Here is a 21989-nt window from a genome sequence, read left to right as displayed (position 1 = left end):
TCAGAACATTGCAAGGGCTTAGACACAGTGTATAACTGAAGAGATTCGGTGGGAGCAGAGCCCAAAGCAGAATTCCCATTTTCCCTTTAGACTCCTGTGATACTGTTCTAGAAAATCTGAAAATGGTGTCTCAGTCTGGACTCCTTGTGACAAAATGGAGGAGCTGATCAGCCTAGTTCATTAGAGTCAGCAAACTCGCCTGCAACCCTCTTACACCTTCTATTCATCCTTCAGAACACACAAAGAGGGATTGTTAAGTTTTCTGTAAGTCTGCAAACTACAAATACTATGCACAACGTCTTCTACATTCCCTTGGATAATAAAGATGAACAATCTCAAAACATACAGATTCAGAAATACCTTATGAAACTGCGGACTCTCTAACAAGTATAAAACCCCACAGCGTCACTTATTACTACCAGTTTTCACTCATTATTTGTGCTTAAGTCCTTGGGAGTTTGAATTTGGTGGCATTATCCGAACTGGAGAAGGGAAAGGGAAATGTGCCTATCTGTCATAACCCAAGGCAACAAAGGAAGAGTAACAAAAGAAGAATGTGCTGCATTTAAGAGGGAGCAAAAGGCAAAGAGGGACAAGAGGAGGGTGAATAACTAATAAGAAAGCAAAAGACAGACTCCATAGGAGTTCCTAGTGACTCAGGTCCCAGAGGCACCAAAGCAGTGCGAGTTATTGTCATTGCCTTTGGCTGCTTAACCATAACTCAATGACAAAACCCTACTGCTGAAGACACCAGTCACTTTGGATGTAAGAGACAGAGAAGCCAATCTAGAACTCTCCAGGAAACTCTATCCTAATGGCTAGTTTACATCATGTCAGGGTGCTCTCTGCAGGCTGCAAGGGGAGAAAAACATCAACGGTTATACCCAGCACTTACATGCTATACACCACCAGCCTACCCAGCAAAACCTGTTCACAGGTACAATAGTGGAGTATAGTTATGGATTAATAAACTCCTATCTGATTGTCTATGAAGTCTGCTTCATAGAGTTTTATGTCTGATACTATAAGCCTTGTCAAAAGTTCATGCGTGGGCAGAGCATAGGTACTAGGAGAAGCAATAATTGTTTTCCACATGATCATGATGTCCAAGTGCATTCTAAAATATTCACGCTTTTGCCTATAGAACTGATCTCAACAGTTCTTTTGTCAACAGGTAATGGTTAATGTGGAGACTTCTAATTGGTCACGGTGATCAGTATAAATTAAAACCATGGGATCGACCTAGAGAAGATTCTTGAGTGACGTGGCCCAAACTCAGAAAGCCATGTCCTCTCTCATCTGCGGTTCCTACCTCTGGATCTTCGCATAGGAGTGGGCAACATGGATGAAATGGAATATATAAAGAGACAGTTGGGTGGTTTGGGATGGGAGAAGCAGGGTACAGGTGTCATGAAGTGGAAAATACCATGGCTGAGAGAAAAGAGAGCAATACAGAAGGAAGTGGGGAACAAAGCACAAATGACACCGAGGTTGTTCTTCAAATGACCCAAAAATTCGGGTAAAGATGTGATCCCTTCTCACCATGCTGCTCACTGACTGGGCAGGTCTGACTCTGTCAGATATGGGTGGCCATTGAGGAAGCTGCAGAAACTAGGAGGGTTGGATGGCCTTGCTCACAGGGTTGGCAAAGTGGAGCTAGTACTGATTCCGGTGCTGGCCATGAACTCAGCTTGGCCCGTGCCTGGTTCTATTGCTCATGGGTAGGCTGGGCTTTGCTCAAGCACAGCGCTGTCAAGGTGGTCACAATTTCATTCAGTGAAAGTCTTCAAAGACCATGACAGAGGAAGCTCCCATGCCTTATTGAATCATGGACCTGGAACTGGAGCTAACGGCGTTTCATGCTCATGTCTGCTAAACGTTGTGGCCAGTCAGTTCCAGGCCCAGGAAAGACTTTAGAAACCATGTGAACATACGGATGTCTTATAATCTATCATCTTAGGACATGACAGACTCTCACTATAATTCACATAAAATCTTGCCTGTTGCTTACTCCGAATAGTCCTCTAAGGCCTACATTTCCGGTATGGAATCTGGACCAATAAATCCAAAGGAGCAGTCTAGGATCTGAAAATACCTGCCCACCAAATCCCCTGTTAGTCTGATTTTATGAAAGGTTTCTCCATTTTAGCCTGCATGTTCTACTACTCTGGCCTTGAAGTTCATCCCAGCTTCCCCTTTTTATACTATGGCTTCATTTCCCCACTCACTGTCCTACTGGGCTACTGGAAGTGACCCCTACATTTTACTACTTCTGTGTGTTCAGGTTTGTTCCTCAAGCATGAGTAAAAGTGTAATGAACTTGTCATTTTCTAAGACAAGTTCACAGGGCAAAGTAACTGTTAGTACATACATCATCAGAACATAGAAGCTGCTGTAGCCAGGCCCATCCAGAGGCCAAATCTGTGGCCAAAGCAGACTTTTCTAAACAGAACAGTTCCCTAGTAGAATTCCTAGTAGAATTCCCGTTAATAAATAAATCGTATTAATAAACAAAACAAGCCAAGTTTGGCCATTTCCTCTCCCTAGTTCACTGGCTTGTAAGAACAGAGCAATACAGAGGATGATATTTTCAGACTGTGAAAGACTCTGATTCATTTGAAGAGTACAGAAGGGGAACATGAGTACCCTGAGTCAGCACAGCACACTGACGTGTTCCTGTGTTGTCAGGCCAGGGTGAGTCTGGCTACCAACCTGAGCCTCTGTAAACAAACAGGGCCACTTGAAATCATTGATCTTCCATTAGCAATGTGGTACAGGATAAACCTGGAATAACCTTCAACTCCAATTCCACCTTAGTGCCCTCCTAGCTAATCATTAAAACATAAAGAGGAAGAGATTGACTATGAAAATATGCACAGTAACTGAAGGTCATAATTGCAGACAGGTGACAGAAGCAATGAGCAAAACGCAAGCAGGCACAGACCTTCTGCACCCAGAATGTGTTAAATCTTTTGCTAGAGCTTCTCAGAGACAGCGCTCAGTCACCTAAACATGGCTCGGTGGTTGGGACACTTAGCGCCTTCTGTGGAGCGCCAAACTTGGGCTCGACTCATGTCATCCAGATACTACAGAGCTCCCATGCCTACTTGACCCAAGGTCCTGTCTCTTCACTAGCAAGGAGAATATGGGCCCTCCAAGCTAATTGTGTTCTAGATCTCCATGCTTTCTTTTTTCAATCCTTCAATTCCACTCTGATTACAAGCCTGAACCCCACGGCTACAGAACTCTGTAAGGTTTCGACATTTAATTCAAGCACTTAATTAAAGACTTTTCTACATGTATTCCTATTGACGAAGATTGAGATTATGATGATGCTCATCATAGGTAGCCTTCTGCCTATAAGAGAATCATTAACAGTTTACTGTTTATCTTCCAGCCTTCTACTCCATGTGATTTGGAATACATAAAATGCATTAAAAAATTTCTCTTTTACAGAAAAAAATTAAATTCATGTTAGTAGTTCTGCAATGTGGTTATTAATTTGCTATATCACATGCCTGTTTTATATCAGTAGTTTGATTTACTCAACTACAATGGCTGCATAATATTTCATCCTAAGTATACAGTACAACGATTAAAATACAACTGATTGACGAGCGTAGAATTTGGATATAGTTTCTCATTATTAAACATAGTTTTTTAGTGTCCGATGTTGCACCTTATATCCGTCTCTGCTAAGCCTGTGCAAAAACTGGAATCTCTTACTTGAAACTTGCTACTTTTATAGATACTGACAATTTTCCTCCTAAAAATTATGTGCTAATTTATGCGTTATCAACCGTTTATCAAGAACTATTTCCCCACAAGTAAATATTTAACTCTTTTTTTTAAATAATTATAAGGAACCCACTCAAACAATAAAAATGCATACATTGTATAAACTTAATTAAATGACTTGTGTCATCGCTATACGTTTACGTAAGGACTATTTTTACTTAAGTCATGTTGTGCTCAAAATCTAAAGTCCAGTTTGGGTAGACAAGTCTTTGTTAACTTGAGGCAAATATAGATAGTGAAAAGGAAGTGGGAATGTTTAAAACTGCCATGTAAGAATAGGAAGGGTATGTAGCAAAAAACAAGTCAGTGTTTACATTACACTGGCATAATTTATATTGTGGGCCTAACTAGAGTCTGCTCTATTGTAGTGGCTCTAAGCATTGACTTAGATTCTGGCATCAGAAGAATTCCATCATTCAACCTAGATTGTTGAACTTCTACGTGAACCAGGCTCTGATCTATGGTTGGATATATAAGTGAACAAGAAAAATAAGAATGCTGTACTTTCATATACTCTAGGTTCAGGGAAATACAAACTCATTCATTCATTGATTATTTAAAAAATATGAACAGTGTTTTTGGAGATACAGGACGTCAGAGAAGACCTGGGATAGAGAAGGAAGAAAGGGCCTACTGTTTAACTGAGTGGGGCCCATTCGTGGGAAGTGAAGAAAACCATAGGATATGGGGGAAGACTGGCAGGCAGATGGATGGGGTTTTGGAGACATTTGTTTCTCTTCTAAGTCATTAGACTGGGTTAGGCGTTAGAATGACATAGTCTATTAAACATTGACTAATTCACTGCTTGGCACTTGCTACTGGGAGCCCTTAGACAAGATAGATGACCTATCTTAAAGTACAAGTCAATTACAACACCTATTCATAGACTTAACAGAGGTTATGCATAGAAAGCACTTTACAAATTATAGGACATGTAAGAATCATTCAGCAATTTTTTTTATCTAAATCATTATCACAGAATTAAATAATTATGAGTGGAATTGGGCAGAAATAATTATTCACATTTATGTGAAATAGTAACTAGACTCTCTAACATCCTCAAAATTCTTTCTTTTTCCATATTCTGAGAGGTTACATATTTGCATGCCAAATATTGTCTCTCCCCTGACCCTTTAATGCAGTGGCTCTCAACCTTCCTAATGTCGTGACCCTTTAATACAATTCTTCTTGTCGTAGTGACTTCCTGCCATAAAATTGTTTCATTGCTATTTCATAATTGTAATTTTGATACTGTTATGAATCACAGTGTAAATAATTTTTGAGACAGAGGTTTGCCAAAGAGGTCACAAACCATAGGTAGAGAACCACTGCTCAACTATGAATCTTGGTTATTTATATACACAATCATGCCCTGATTCATTCATTCTTTCTATCTATCAATCTATCTATCTATCTATCTATCTATCTATCTATCTATCTATCTCTATCAGAAACACACACACACACACACACACACACACACACACACACACACACACACACATTAGAGTACTATCTTTGTAGACTCCAAATCCCATATATAAAGCAGACAGGTAAGTAAGTGGATCAGAGGCTTAGCAGGTACATAGACAACAAAAGTCATGGGAACAAGAGAAAGGTGGACGTGCTTCGGATTAAAGTATTTAATGTGACAAAAATTTAAGCAATGGGTATCTAAAATGTATAACCGAAAATTTTCTACCATGATTATGATTCTGTGGATTTACATAACGCTCGATTTCGTGCTAAAGTCCTAACAGAAGACACAGCCCTGGAGCAAATACGTACTGTCTTCCCATCTTGCCTCATCTCTTTAGCAACCCCTGAGAAATACGAAAGAACAACTTCTTGTATTTGCCAAGGTACGCAAAACTGTGAGTAAGACAACCAAAATTGTGAAACTCCCTGTACTTTTCTTTTGCTTAACTACTGCTCTCATATCATATGCTTAGATCTATTTGCGTGTGTGTGTGTGTGTGTGTGTGTGTGTGTGTACATTTACGCATGCATGCACACAAACTCTTGGGAAAGTTTATAAGCAGTGAGGAACCCAGTTTCTAGGTTTTACTACGGAAAGCCACAGGGGTCTAGGAAACAGTTGTCTACTGATTTGCCATCTCAACAAGAAAGCTATTTCTCTAAATTTAGAATAGTGGAGTGATTCTCTATCCAAAGATGGAGGATCACCGTTAATTTGATTCCAATTCAACTAATAGAACGAGTAAAATGGTAGCTTCAAAGGAAGTAGCCCTTTCTATTGGAAATTGCTTTATGACATACAAAAATATCACACTGCCCCTTATCTTACTTGGACCTGCACAATAACTCCAAGAAAATATGGCAGATTGTACACCTGTGTTCTGTAGACAGGAAAGGTAGCACTAGTAAGGGATTCATTTCACTTTGTGTGTGCACATGCACGTGGAGGTCGGAGGACTATCATGGGTGTGAAGCCTCAGAGGACGTCCGCTGGTATTCTGTTGCTGTTGTTTTGACACAGGGTCTCTTGTTGGTCAGAAGCTTCCTAATTAGGCTAGGCCAGCAAATCCAAAGAATCCCTCTGTCTCTGTCTCACAACTGCTAGTATTATAAGTGTGCACTGCCATGTCTAGTTTTTTGTTTGTTTTGTTGTTTTTTTTTTTTTTATGTAGTATCTGGAAATTAAACTCAGGTCTTTAAGCTTGCATGCATACCTTCTGCTGACTGAACCATCTCTCCATGTCCAAAGCTCTTATCTCATGAATACTAACGGATTATAGCTTTCCTTCTTTTCATCAACTTCAGTCCTTACAACTCCCTTATAAGGTAAGGTTTACTTTTGTCACCATTAGGAGCAGCCTCTACATGAGAAAACTGAGTCCTAAGAAGCTTGTGATGAAGCAAGTTATCCTCCTCAGTCACTCAACTAATAACCTAGAGGGGTGGGATTTAAACTCAAGTAGACTTGCATGAGTAACTCTTGAGTGTGTCATGATGTTCTTGAGGGACAGCCCCTTCTCCCACCGACTTCCATCCCTTGTGCATTGGACTTAACCATTGACAAAGGATGTGTTTTGAGCTTAGTTAAAAGATTTAAATCCCCTCGCACATGTCTAAATATTATCAGTCTGGGCGACCAGTGACTATGTTTCATCTCCAGTGTGATGGAGAACCCATATGCAAAGTGCCTAGCAGAAACCCTGGCACACGTATGCAACTGTCAGTTACTGAGCCCCTGACATGCCTGGCATTGTGCTAAGTGCTTTGCGATGTATATATGAATGTCATGAATATTAAAACCGTGTTTTCCTTCCTTGACATGCTAGATCCGAGCTTGACTCTTCAGAAATTAAACTGGACAGTAAAGATAGGTCCTTTTCATAAAGCCAAAGTTTTTTATATTGATGCACATAGGAAACTATGATCATGGGTTACAAGGGACTGTAATTGTTGAGAACCGCATGTTCATAATAAATTAAGCCAGCAAAATACAAATAGGAAAACTGAGGTTCTGAGCAGGACTGACAGCCTAGAGAGGGTTTCCTCTTCAGGCAAAGAAAAACTTTACACAAGCTTTACATATCTATACACATGCACATGCAAATGCACATAGTATAGCATAGCATAGCATAGCATAGTATGATGTAGTATAGTATAATATATATAAATTTTTCCTGAGTCAATGAACTGTAAACAAGTTATCCCCTTCGCCCTTTTAAATAGCATGCTTTATTGATTTTTTTGGAAACTCAAGAAATAACTGTTAAAGCATATTGACTGAGTTCTACAAAATTAACCAAAAAACTATTTTCAGTTTTTTTTTTAATTCACAAGTTTGCTCCTCAGAAAATTGGAAATAGACTCAGAAATACCACTCTTGAGAATATCCCAAAAGATGTCCCACCATGCCACAGGGGCGCATGTTCCACTATGTTCATAGCAGCCCTATTTGTGATAGTCAGAAGCTGGAAACAACCCAGATGTCCCACTAAATGGATACAGAAACTGTGGTTCATTTACACAATGGAATACTACTCAGCTATGAAGAATGAGGACATCCTGAGTTTCGCAGGCAAATGGATGGAACTAGAAAATATCATCCTGAGTGAGGTAACTCAGAACCAAAAGGACATGCATGGTATGAACTCACTAATGAGTGGATATTAGCAAAAAAAAAAAAAAAGTACAGAATACCCAAGATACAGCCCATAGAACTCAAAACAGTCAGCAAGTTGAAGGGCCCAAGTAAGGACACCTCAGTCCCACGTGGGAGGGAGAAGAAAGCAACCACAATGGGGGAGGGAGAGAGGGAGATATAGGGGAGGGAAAGGGGATGGGGCTGGGGAGAGAAGGGAACATGATCTGGTTTTGGGTGGGGGAAAAGGACTGAAGCCCTGAGGGCCAGCAGAAAGAATGTAAAAAGGGAAGAAGGAATTTGGGAGGACCCTCCAGAATGTATCAGAGATGTAGGAAGTGAGAGTCTCAGGGCTCAAAAGGGGGACCCTAGATGAAATGCCCTACAGTGGGGAGAGGGAACTTATCTCCAGCAGAAAGACAGGGCATCAAGTGAGGGATGGTGTTGCTATCCCACAGTCAAAGCTCTGACCCATAATTCTTCCTGTCTGAAAGAAATGCAGGGATGGAAATGGAGAAGAACCTGAGGAAAAGGAGGTCTAGTGACAGACCCAAAGTTGGATCCGGCTCAAGAGGAGACCCTAAGACCTGACGCCATTACTGAGGCTACGAGATGGTGGTGGGGGGTTGTCACAAAAAGGGACCTATCATGACTGCCCTCCAAAAGGCCCAACAAGCAGCTGAAAGAGTCAGATGCAGATATGTGCACCTAACCAACGAACAGAAGCTGCTGACCCCTCTGGTTGAATTTGAGAAAAGCTGGAGGAAACTGAAGAGGAGGGCAACCCTGTAGGAGGACCAGCAGTCTCAATTAACCTGGACCCCTGAGATCTCTCAGACACTGGATCACCAACCAGGCAGCATACACCAGCTGAGGTGAGGCCTCCAACACATATACAGCAGGGGACTTCCTGGGTCTGGGTTCAGTCAGAGAAGATGCACCTAACCCTCAAGAGACTGGAGGCCCCAGGAAGTGTAGAGGTCTAGTGAGGTGGGAGGGGTGGGGACATCCTTGTGGAGACATGGTGGGGGGGTATGGAATGTGGACCTGGAGGGGAATAAAATCTGGAGTTTAAAAATAAGTAATTTTTTAAAAAAAAAATCTCACATTCTGCAAACCAAAGAGCTGCAGTCACCCTTGCTTAAACTGTAGATCAGAAAGAAGTGATGTCAACATGATGTTACCTCATTCCTTCAGTCAACAAGTAGTCACAAACCAAGGACTTACGCACTGTGTGTTAGGGAAGTGAAAATGCAGCATAGCATCCCCTTTCTGACTGGAGAACTCATAGTCGAGCAAGCCAAAGTAACCCCAGGAAAAGCAGCCGTGATTTAGATATGTGAGTGGCTACTTCCAATGTGACATACCATGACCACACAGCATAGAAATAGTCACAAGAAAGAGAGTGACACTGGACAGGAAGGCCACTCCTTGTCAAAGTACTGAGAGGTAGCGGGTGTGTGTGTGTGTGTGTGTGTGTGTGTGTGTGTGTGTGTGTGTGGTGTCTTATGTGTGTGATGTCTTACGTGTGTATGTGTATCTGTTGTGTGTGCATGTGTGTATATGTGTGTGCGTGTGGTGTCTTATGTGTGTGTGTCTTGTGTGCATGTCTGTGTATGTATGTGTATGTGTGTGGTGTCATGTGTGTGTGTGTGTGCATGTGTGTGTGTGTCTTGTGTGCATGTGTGTGTATGTATGTGTATGTGTGTGGTGTTTGTGTATGTGTGTGTGGTGACTTATGTGGGTGTCTTACATGTGTATGTGTGTGTGTGTGTGTGTCTTGTGTGCATGTGTGTGTATGTATGTGTATGTATGTGGTGTCTTGTATGTGTGTGTCTTATGTGTGTGGTGTCTTACATGTGTATGTGTGTGTTGTGTGCATGTGCATATATGTGTATGTGTATGGTGTCTTGTATGTATGTGTGGTATCTTATGTGTGTGTGTGTGTGTGGTGTCTTATGTGTGTGTGTCTTGTGTGCATGTGTGTGTGTATGTATGTGTATGTGTGTGGTGTTTGTGTGTGTGTGTATGTGTATGTGTGTGGTGTCTTGTGTGTTTGTGTGTTTGTGTGCATGAGTGTGTATATGTTTATTATGTGTGTGTGTGTGTGTGTGTGTGTATTCTTATAAAGGTAAACAAACTGAGCATCACTGAACTTCAGAGAAAGACCGGAAGTGTAAAATATATTCTACATCCAAAATGAATGATATTGACTTTCAGATGGTCTACACCTTCACATTACTCATGCTGCATACCCCCCACCCCACCCCCCGTCTATTGCAGAGCACTGACTTGTCTGTGTGCTCGCTTGAGCCCACTGAGAGGCCTGGATCACCACACAGCAATATCAATCACGCCCATATGACTCATCTCTCCTAAAAGCCCAGAGTTGAAATGATAATGCACTAACCTGTCTCCAGTTAATGGCAAAATGACGGTTGCTTGGGAAGAAAACACAATGAAGGACAATCTCATTTCAGGACTGCAAAATAAGGAAAGAGGCAGTTAAAACATTTTTAAAAGAAATATCGGTCCAATACAGAAGCAGAGCCAGAGAGTCTCATTTAAAATTAGTGTCAGTGAACAGTCCTCACTTCCCTTAAATGGAACTCTCTAAGTAGATCAACCAACTCCACTCAGTCGTCCTGTCTGCACTGCATTTCTTCTTATGCCAGCAGAGCTCTCGGCTCTCAAAACACTCCTCCATGAATCACTGGGGTTTACATCTAGAAAGAATAACTGGAAAGTTTCTAGGCTGCTGCAACACTCTTCCCTAGAAAAATATTCCTTCCTTTGATCTCCTACTACATCTCTTTGCAGGAGGCCACACCCTTCGCTTAGGGCTGGAAAGAAGCCAGTTTAACTTAGAAGCCACAGTTATGACAAGAGTCCAGACAAAATTCATCGTAAATACCGTAAATACTTAAATGTCTTAATACTTAATAATTACATTTCCTAATACTTCAAGCATTTAAGAAATCACTTTTTTTGATTTGGCACTGGAACTTCCCAATTTATCTTCCAGGATTCGGGCACGAATGTCTCTGAAATGTGGTCATTTTTGCAAAAGCACAAGCTAATCTTGCTCAGGTCTGAAACCGCAGATATGAAACTATGACACAAGCCGAAAGGTCAGAATTCTCTCCGAAGCCCCTAGCCTCTGTGAGCATTGTGCTTGTCGGTAGCCATCTTTGATTCATTTCCCACAATGTATAATTAGTAACTGAGCAACTATACTTGAGCCAGAGAACGGTGTATGGTATAGAAAGCCAACTTGCAAGCCAGAGTCAGTAAGAGCCTCGTTTTCTTCAGATGCTACACTGAAATAATCCATTGCTTCTGAATAACACTGTATGACACTCGCAGCACATTCTGTGACTGAATCAGAAACTTATCAACAACTGTCTATTCCTCTGTGACAGTTACAGATATACGCTCTTGTTTATTTCTCTTTCCTCGATGGTTTTTTGTTTTTTTTTTTTACCTCAGACCCTGTCCGGAAACCAGAGTGTTCTCTTTGGCTCCTCCTGAAGCAGGAGACTGATGACTGAACCCGGACAGGCATACATTTTTTATAGGGATAGCTTCATTGCTGCCAATAACCAAAGCGGGGATTGCCTAGGCCTCTACAGATTGTTTGAAGTTACTTGCAACATGACTTTCAAAATGTTTTGATCATCCGAGCCTGTTTTACAGAAAACATTTGGGCTAACGAGACTGAAGGAAGCAATATTTAATGACACAGCTCCTGTTCATGTCCTTCCCATTATCCTGATAAACTTGCACTTGTTTCCTGGCATTTTTCTTTTTTTAGTTCCGGAAGAAAGAAAAGAAAGAAAGAAAGAAAGGAAGGAAGGAAGGAAGGAAGGAAGGAAGGAAGGAAGGAAGGAAAGAAAGAAAGAAAGAAAGAAAGAAAGAAAGAAAGAAAGAAAAAGAAAGAAAGAAAGAGGAAGGAAAGAAAAAGAAAGAGGAAGGAAGGAAAGGAAGAAAGAAAGAAAGAAAGAAAGAAAGAAAGAAAGAAAGAAAGAAAGAAAGAAAGGGGAAGAAAGAAAGAGAGAGAGAAAGAAAGAAGGAAGGAAAAACAAGAAGAGGGGAACCACAAAGAACATGACATCCAAGGGTTATTTTTAAATAGGGAATGCCACTAATTCCTAGTTACTTCTAAATAAAAGAGTAAGCTGGATTTACCAGCAGCTACTCTTTTTATAGGCCAGGAAAGCAGTGTTTGCCAGTCAGTGTTTGCTAGTGAAGCCTCCTGCATATCTAGTGGGGTTGGGTTTTAACCTAGCCATGCACCCATGCATTGTGTGAACACAACTCATTTCTTTAAACATGCACACACACACACACACACACACACACAAGTGCTTTTCAGCTCGTGGGTTATTAGCATGCATTCATTTAAAGTTTCCCAACACTTTCTCCTTTTAAATGTGGACGTTTACAGAGCTAAGCGTGTGGAATTGAAAAAATACGGTATGGATACTATTTGCATAAAAATGTATTTTTTTAATGTGGTAAATTATGAGAAAGCATAACCCAAACTCAAAACAGATGAATGGTCAAAGAGGAAAAGACATTAAGAGTTGAAGATGTCTCCTCACACCTTGTGCCAAGTTTCTAGGAGCCAGATAAACTGAACTTGCAAAAGTTAAGCTGAAAGGCTCGGCAGAACACCATGCGTGAGAGAGCCACCTTGGGACCTGTAAAACTCAGCATTTTGACTTCGGGGAAGGTTTTCCTTGCAAAGGGTTTCAGCACAGGGAAACCTGGCTGTTTGTTCGGTTTCCCCTCCAATGCCAAGAAGGGTACAATGGGGAGACATACCTCACAAATCTCTCTGTCAGTTGGTGGACAAAATTGTAAATTTCAATCCAGTTATTTGCTACACTCCCAGACCTGAAAGAGGAAGATAAATTGATCAGAAAGACAAAACGTGGGTGGGCCTTAATGGCAAACATTTCTTCAGTTCTACAAGGCACGTGATGGGGACAGAGGGGGACTGGGGGCCTGGCTCCCCTCTTCAAAGTGAAGTGCATGTTGGTTGTTCACGTCCAGAGCTGAAACTTTAGTGTCTGGGATGAATCAAGGAAACCAGGAAGACCACACTTCTTTGGGGGCCACTGATTCGAGTGAGACCTGGCTTTTCAAAATAAAAACACAAGACCTCATTTCTCAGGAAATGCAAACCACATTGGGTTTGTTAAGGCTTTTTTTCCTGGCTCCCATGAAAGCTCTGTGAGCCGGACAAAATTGGCAAGCTTTAGAATGTCTATAGGGGTCTAGGGGAGTGTGATAAAGACGCCAAAGAGTCACAAAAGTTCCTTGGGATGAAACTCCCATTTGGCCACACTCCCATTTCCCAAGAGACTCCAGGGCAGAAAGCAGAGCATGCCTCTCCTCTGGAGAACCAAGTACCCCTGGACTATTTCTCTACAGCTAACGAGCTTGCTTTTGAGATGAACCAGCCACATGCACACTAAGGAGAGTGCCCATTGCCTTCCCTGGAACCCAAACACACCTCAACTTCAGTCCTAGCTGACCCAGCATTGTCCTCCCTCCCAGGAGACCCTGACCCCACAGTCCTCCTTCACTCACTTGTCCAGGACGAAGTACAAATCGAAGGCTTTTTTGCAAGAGGGCTGTTCCTGGGCTTGCAGCAACGACCCCGGACCGCCCACAGTCAACAGCCACAGGCCAGGGAACAGCCAGCTCCCAGGGCTCGGCGCCCGGGACCGACCTGCCACCATCCTGTGACCCGGGACCAGAGTCTCCTTTCGTCTCACAACCCCTCGGGTTCCGGGGTCTGCTACTGGGCTTCTCAGAGCAAAGACGAGAAAGAGGCGGAGTCACTGGGGACTCACCCCAGGGTCAGAGGCTGAGCGGGGCTGGGATGCCCGCTCCAAGCTCAGAGCCACCCAACAGCTGCCACCGAGGAGAGAGAGCGAAGTCCTGGGAGGACAAAGAGTCTCCGCGGCCGCCACAGCTGCCGCCGGAACTCTGGGCAAATCCCAGTGGACAGAGTCCAGTCCTCCCACTCCGGGTTCCGGAGAGTTGCTGCAGACAATGAGGCCCGCGGCGACAGCTCTCAGGACAAGTTCCTCGCAGCCTCCCGCCGAGTCTCCAGCGCCCACCCGGGAGTAGAGAGGCTGGCGTCTAACTGGCGTGATGAGCAGTGGGACAGATGCCCGCGGACCCCACGATCGCCAGGGAAACTCAGCCGAGTCCTCCTTTTCCGCCTCTCTTCCTCAGACCGCCCAACTCCTCGCAGCACTTTACAACTTTCTTCTCTGCCGGGAACCTGGCGCCGTGCCGCAGGGCGAGCTTCTACAGCTGGGGATGCAGAGCGTCCGGGGGAGGCGCAGGACCCGGGGCAGCCCAGGCCTGGGGGGTGGGCGCTGACCGGTTTGCTCGTGCGAGCCCGAGGGCGGAGCAACGGGAGGAAGCCCGCCGAGCCACACAAGCACACTTATGGGTTCGTGCTGAGCGGCGGATGACTAACGCCTGCCCGATTTCGGAATGGAGAGAGGAGTTCTGAAAAACAAACGTCCGCTAGATACTAAACATACCCAACTCTCCCACAAGCCTGGCCCGGCCTAGTTTCCCCAGCTGTGCTGGAACAGCCCTCCTCGCGGTTTAGAGACTCAAGACCAGCTGTCTTGTGGACAGTGATGGCCTTATGCCTCATCCCTCCGCCTCATCCCTCCGCACCCCTTATCCATCACACACCGACCTGGTGACACAGGCCTTCGTGTTTAAGAAAGGAGACTTCCTCTTTTCTTCCATTCTTTCTTTCTTTCTTTTTTTTTCCTACTTGATATTTTTCCATTTCTCATTAATTCTGAGAATTTCATGCGACATGTATTGATCATATATATTCACCGCCAACACCTCCCCCTAATCCCTCTGGCATCAACCCTTCCTATACACAACCCTCAACTTGGTGTCCCTTTTCCTTTTTTTCCAGAACTCATAGACTCCAATTTGAGTAGTCCATATCCACAGGGCCACCCACCGGAGTAGGTTTGACATACAAAGAGCTAATTCTTTCTTTCTCTCTTTCTTTCTTTCTTTCTTTCTTTCTTTCTTTCTTTCTTTCTTTCTTTCTTTCTTTCTTTTTTTCCGGAGCTGGGGACCGAACCCAGGGCCTTGCACTGAGCTAAATCCCCAACCCCAATGAGCTAATTCTTAAGGAAAACTACAGTCCAGCCCAGAAGGCATCAACTGTGCATAGCTCGAGGGTGAAGGGTGGGGTCTCATGAAAGTTTTCCCACCCATGCTAGCACGTGGACTGGCTTGATCTTCTGCAGGTCTTATGCGACAGTTTCAGCGGCTGAGTATCCATGCGTAGAGCAATCTTGTCCTGTCCGGAGGACAGCGCTTTGCTCCGGTGCCTGACTTCAAGTTCTTGGAATCTTTTCACTCACCCTACTCCCACCCAGATTGTTCCAGAATGTTAAGGAGGGCTTATGATTTATGTGTCCCATTTGTGGCTGAACGTTCCACGGGCATTCTCTTTGATTTGGCCATTTGTGGGTTTCTACATTAACTGCAATCCCCTGCACCAAGAAACTTGTCTGACGGGATCTAAGAGTTGTGCTGATCTACGAAGTAGAGATAAACGAATTCAGAGGGCCCTTTGCTTTGACGTCCACTTATTTGCCCCAGAGTAGTAGATTCATTTCTGTGACCCGTGTGCACCACAGCCAGACTTGGTTCTTGGCCAGACTTATAGTATCAGATATGCTTCTTTCTGTGTAGCGGGTCTGAAACACAATCAGAAAATGGTTATTACCCTATAGCCTTTGTACCATTATTGTAGAAATGGTCATATCTTGCTTGCCATGCTAGTTATTCTTGTGGCTCGCAAGCCTCACTGGTAGGCGGGACTATTGATTGCTTTTCTTTCTTGGCAGCTTACATAATAATTCTAAGACTATAAGAACTAGACTGCAGGGAGACTACAGGTCAGTTTCAGATGGATTCCTCAAAGTCCTGTGTCCAAAATGTGTGGTGTCTACAGCAATAGAGTCTTGACATCAAGTTCTGGTAAGCAACCAAGAGTAATTTTAATAGCCTGTATTGATTTAGGGACTCTTTGGGACACCTGTGACTGACAACTTAAAGGAAAGTTATCTATCCCTCACCTGGCACTGGGCTTTTAATTTCCGTCTCTCCCAGCAAGGGGCCGGCAATCACTTCTTTAGCAGAGAAAAGCACCTCGGAATATCTTGTCCCACTTCCACTGAGCCTAGCTATCAAGAACTTCACCTTGAAAGGGCTAGATAGTGGAGGAGATAAATCTGGGCAACTTGTAAGCATTGTATAATGTGTATATTAGCATGTACAATGTTATGGTTATGTTTGCATCAAAGAAGACACTGAATAACAAGACTTCAGGGGGCGAGCTTATCTGCTCTTGCCAAAGTCCTACAGGAGCTGAAGTCTGTGTGCAAATTTCTGCTTAGATTCTGCTCTCTCCCTCCTCTTTCCTCTTTTCCCCACCACTGCCACCTGTGACTTCCGCTTTTGCTTTGTCGAGTAGCTTTTAGAGCTTTCAGTGTCACCGGTGCACACAGGATGACTGAGGGGAGGCAGCCCCTCCTCCCCCACGTTTGAACAAGACAGTGCTTTATAATAAGAAGTTCCTGTGGTCCTTACAGGCTGCCTTTTTTTTGCACCTGTATTGTTTGTCACCATCTACATTTAACTTTTTATTTATGATGCTCTTGATTTACAGCCAGATATGTCAATGTCAGCTCTTTGAGGGCAGGAGACAGCCGCTTTAAAAAAATATTTATTGACTACCTATGACGAACGACGAACTAGGAACTGTTCAGCTAATGCCCGGAGTTCATATAATAAATGCCTTTTAGGAGACTTGCAGTTGAGTCTCCATCTTCAACTTTAATCCTAATCAAAAGAGAATTACGCTTTGAGTACTTTTGCCAACTAATACCATAGCAGTATATATAACTTAATAAAAATCAGGGGTGTATGAAGTCTCCCAGAACTGCGAAAGTGTTTTCAAGAAGCAATTGGAAGAGATGTGCTATAGTATATGGCCCGTTGGTGAGATAATTGGCTCCCTTTGCCCCTGGTTTGGTGACCTGTTGCTTGTTCATGCTGTAGACTTTGATATCTTCTCTTACACCCAAATTATAGCAAAATACACTCTGTCCTCGGTGCTTCCCGGATCACAAGGCCAGTAGAAGTAACTGACACACTAAACCATGTTGCTCATGGTTCTTTGTTGGTTTGTGTAGGTGATGAGTACAGCATAGGACTAGAAGTCTTGCATTTCATGAGCTTGCTCATGCAAGATTGACCACAAACCAGGAAATGGCCTCAACCAGCAGAGATCAATAGTCAACCAAATCACTTTCGCATACAAAAAAAATACTTATTCGTTTTTGGTTATTAGGGTAACCAGTTGTCCTGATTCACTGCCTACTGTGGGGAGTCCAAGGACATGGGCTAAAGCTAAAACTAGGTCAGTCCCTCCTTGGGAGTGTCCCTGGCAAATGCTGCTGCTGACCACGCTTTTCTCAAGCAATCATGAAGGAGATGAGAGCCAGAGTACACTTGGAATTCTCTCCTGGCCATGTTGGACTGAGACAACAGCACCACTTTCCTTCTCTATCCCCAAGGGAACTATAAGGGCTTGGGTGAGCACAAAGATTCAAACCAAAGTGTCCTTTCCCTGTAAGAATGGGAAAGGGAACGCAGAGTTCCAGGGAGTCGGTGGGGGAAAGAAAGGAAGGAAAAAGGAAAAGACGAAGACAAACATTCGTGCTCCATGTTTCATAATTATTTATATACAAATATCAGGTGTTTGCTGATACCTGAGATGTGTCTTACGACATTTGAAGCAAAAGTGCAGAACCGAAGAGGTGGTCCAGTGGCTAAGAGCAGGCATTCTAAGCAGAGGACCAGATTTCAGTTCCCAGCGCCTATGTATGGAGGCTCATTGCCTCCGATACTCAGTTCCAGGGTGTGCAAAGCCCTCTTCTGTGAGAAGACTGTACATGTAATACTCGCAAACAAATGCCCACATATACACAAAATTTAAAAATAGTTTAGAACGCTGTACATCCTGATCTCAAGAGATTTGCATAGAAATGAATTCATTTCTACCTAACTTTACCAACAAATAAGAAGTAACTAGGCAAATGAGTAACAATAAAGGCAAACGTCTTTAAAAGCATCTTTCAGGTTTGAAAAATTTAAGAAAACAAAATCTGTATTACTTACAAGCAGGCTTCTTTGCCTGGCATCCACGATGACGGACATGACTCTCTGGGATGTCTAGTACTAGAAATGATTCATATACTCATCACGTCGGAAGTGATTCATTGTGCCGTATCTAAAGTGATTCAGAGGAAGAAAATAAATCTCCCATACCTACGGGTGATAAAGCCTACTTCAGCTTTTACCAGGCACGGCCATAAAAGAACTAAATTTCCCCTATGTCTGAACGAGTTCCTGTGAATGTGTTGGGGAGGTATGATTACCTGTCAACTAGCTTCTCTGTGCATGAGGCCACTTAGGATTTCAGTCTATAGTATAAGAAAGTTATCAACGTCTGCATTTGGGACTAGAGGCTTAAAACCCAAGTTCTTAGAAGGAGACGTGAAACAAAGACCACAGGTGAATCAGGGCATCCTTTCAGAGGAGGAACCTAGGAGAAAAAGGATGCAGAAATGGTCCCAAGAAGGACATAACTACAGAGGAAGCCGCAGCCATCCTCCAAAGTAACTCTGGAACTGAAATGACCATTCACACTTGTTCCCAACTGAGGGGAGAGGCAGAAGCCTGGGTTCTGTGTTCATCCTTAGAAAAGTCACCAAACTTGGACTGCCCCTCAAAACCAGGGACATAACCTCTGGCAGGAAATCTTCCTTTGGCTAGTGACAGTTTTCAGGAACTCAGTTGTGACTGTCACTGGCCACTTTCTAGGGAAGAGGGCTGTCCCAGTCCTGAAGCATAAATCAGACCGTGCAACTGTAGCATCTACAGTCACGGCGTCCAGGACATCCCAAGCCAGGGCACTGAACCTGCTTTGATGAATGCCTTCTCTTGTATGAATTTGGGGCTTCACAAACCAACTCAGGGATAGACTGACACACTGGAGAAAGAGTCATATGAGTATATCTCTTTTATGGTGCTTTCTGTGCTGGCCCTGTTCTAGGTCAGTTTCTCACTTTTCAGTGGGGTTAGTCTAATAGTATCCCATGTGTTCTGTTCATGCTGCTTATACTCTCCAACTGTATTTAATTTTCTCAAGTATAAAACCAATTGCAAAAATTACACTGCGAATGGAATACCATTTCCTAACAATTTATGACTCTCGGCAACATGACTCGACTTGATGCTGAGCTCTCACCTCTACCAAACACAGTTCCTTACCAACTTCATGCACCAGAAAAATCAGGACCTGACCCACTCCCCTCACAGGTGCTATTGCCTATCCAAGTCTTAGCTCGTTTTATAATGTCCGTTTTCCTATACACATTCCGGATGTCAGTGCTCTCTCCCCTCCCATTCCGTTGCTGAATGATTCGGTCAAACCCCCTAGAATGCCAAGTGAATGTTTGCTTACCAAGAGGAGGTGTAGGAGCTCAGAAGAGGCTGAGATGGAGCAGAGTGAGGCTGCCCCCACGAGCAGAGAGAGGTGGCCTAGAGTTGGTATCAGAACCTAGGAATGGTGAGGAGGATACCACATGAGAAGGTGGTGTCTCTTCACGAGCCATAAGCTAAGGCTAACACTGAAGCCCCATTGGAGTCAAAAAGGAGCACTAAGCTGTCTGAGCCTAAGAAGAGGAGAAAGGCTTTGGTGTGGGAAAGCCTGCTTTGGGGTGCCTGCAAACTGGCGAAACCCCAGATCAAGGCAGCAGATTCAGGATCTGAGGAGAGCTTTTACTTCGAAGGCGACTTCTTTTGCAACATCCTCACGTGGAAGAAGGCGAAAGGTTCTACCGGGCTGAATTGCTTACAGTCCTTGTTCAAGGACACTACTGATCTCTCTCAGGAGGGCAAAATCCTCATGGCCCAGTCACCATCCAAGGTCCCATTTTTAAGTATCATCACCTAGGCATTTACATTCCAACCTGTGAATTTTTAGAGATGCTTGCACATTCAAATCGGTATATACAGGCTGAATGAGTGGCTACATTCACAGCATACACTGCCACCCAACACTAAGGCTAGTGAACTATTGAAACACGGAAGTGCTTGGTTCTCTCTCAACCAAAGTGTACTGACGTTTAAAAAAACCCAATCTAAAATCGTTACACTCTGACCCAGTTAGGGTCATCACTGCTGTGACAAAACACTGTGACCAAAGCAAGTTGGGGGCAGAGAGCTTGATTTGGCTTAACAATTGCAGAGCATTGGAGGGATTCAGGACAGAAACTCAAGCAGGGCTGGCACCTACAGGCAGGAGCTGATGCAGAAGCCATGGGGGACTGGCTTGCTTCTCCTCGTGACTTGCTTGCCCTGCTGTTTTGTAGAACTCGGGACCACCAACCCAGGGATGGCACTACCCATAATGGACTGGACCCATCAATCACTAATTAAGAAAATGTCCTGCAGGCTAGCACACTGCTGTATATATTATCTGAGGGTTTCTACCCCACCTTAGATCATTTGGTCCCTAAAGAAAAGACACAAAACCTTTATACTTATAATAAGCCTAAAAGCATTATATCTCGGCAGATATCAACCCTCCATGCTACCTTCTGTATTTCTCTGTCAATAACCCCGAAGTATAACTCGCCATGTTCCGCTTGGACTGTTCCTCCTCCAACAGGCTGGCCCTCACAGCCATGTACTACACCTGTGGTGTTTCTTCCTTCTTCCCCTCCCTCTCCTCAGGGTCCCTGCCTCAGACCCCAGCCCAGGAACGGAAGCCTCATCTACATTTCTTACGCCCAGCCACAGGCTGTGGGCATCTTTATTAAGCACAAATAACTTGGGTGAGCAAAGCTTATACAACAAAAGCTGGTATGCGTGAGGATCTGTCTGTCCATCTTGGAACGGGCAGATCTTGGGGTAGAGAATTTAGTTTGAATATGAGCACCATCGAACTAACACGCTACACTTCCCTACAGCTCGATCTGCTGGAGCCATTTTCTTAACTGAGATTCCCACTCTCAGATGACTTTAGCTTGTGTCAGGTTGACATACGCCCCTTTACTATTCCATTAATATGTTCTTGAAATAAAGTTAAGTAAGTTAAGAACAGATTAGTGGTTCTTGAAACTTCGGTATTAAAGGGGAGAAAGAAGGCTTGGAAGGGATGTAGAAGAGACAATCCAAGGCTGCCCGGTGTCCATGGAAGAGTTCTGTGTCTCTACTGCACAAGCCTTTATGTGAGACACACAAGTGTGAAATTACAGAGAACGACATATGCAAATAAAACCAAGACCTGGATAAGCCAATCGGGGGAAACTAGACGGAGCACACAGAGAAGAGAACCTCCATGGGATTTTCTTTTTGTTTTTAATCACCTATGAATTTCTAATTCTAACCAAAATGTTGTTTAAATGAATGATGTTAAAACATTACAATTTATTTGATAGGAGACCATGAGTCCCTACTAGTATCAATAAATATATCAATGTGTATATATAAACAGCATTTATAGAAGTGATCACCACAAAATATTTATACATGACAAAAACTAAGTAACTTTGCATAGATAAGTGGCTCAGATATTTTCTCGATTCAGTTATCAAAGTCAACATCAGCAGCAATGACACAAAACTTAAGTTTATGGGACTGAGGAAATGACTCATTCAGTAAAGTATGAGGGCCTTGAAGTGATAGCCTGATGCACGTAAAACACAGCTGTGGCAGCCCACACCTGTAATCTTAGTGCCAGGAAGAAGAAACAGGGGACCTGAGCTTGTAGGCCAGTCGGTGTGCTGGAGTGGTGTGGTTCAGTAAGATACCTTCTCTCAAAAAATTAGACGGACTCAAGTGTGTGTGTGTGTGTGTGTGTGTGTGTGTGTGTGTGTGTGTGTGTGTGTGAGTGCACACACATATATGTATGTAATAATAAAAGAAAAAGAGA

At 43.4% G+C, this 21989-nt stretch overlaps 1 protein-coding gene across 1 annotated transcript in view; it reads right to left on the bottom strand.

Annotated features, from left to right (window-relative positions):
- Nucleotides 1-13681, bottom strand: part of Antxr2 (ANTXR cell adhesion molecule 2) — an 82772-nt gene extending 69091 nt beyond the window's left edge. The window contains exons 1-3 of the mRNA XM_032916775.1: nucleotides 13511-13681; nucleotides 12740-12811; nucleotides 10323-10394 (exon numbers count right to left, since the gene is read on the bottom strand). Of these exons, the coding sequence (XP_032772666.1) occupies nucleotides 10323-10394; nucleotides 12740-12811; nucleotides 13511-13662 (296 nt within the window). The 5' untranslated portion in view covers nucleotides 13663-13681. The remainder of the gene's footprint in view (nucleotides 1-10322; nucleotides 10395-12739; nucleotides 12812-13510) is intronic.
- Between the last annotated feature and the right edge of the window lie 8308 nt (nucleotides 13682-21989).

This window comes from Rattus rattus, chromosome 11 (assembly GCF_011064425.1).
Source record: "Rattus rattus isolate New Zealand chromosome 11, Rrattus_CSIRO_v1, whole genome shotgun sequence".
Lineage (NCBI taxonomy): Eukaryota > Metazoa > Chordata > Mammalia > Rodentia > Muridae > Rattus > Rattus rattus.
Note: the sequence above shows the minus strand (reverse complement) of the source record. Positions and strands in the feature narration are given on the sequence as shown.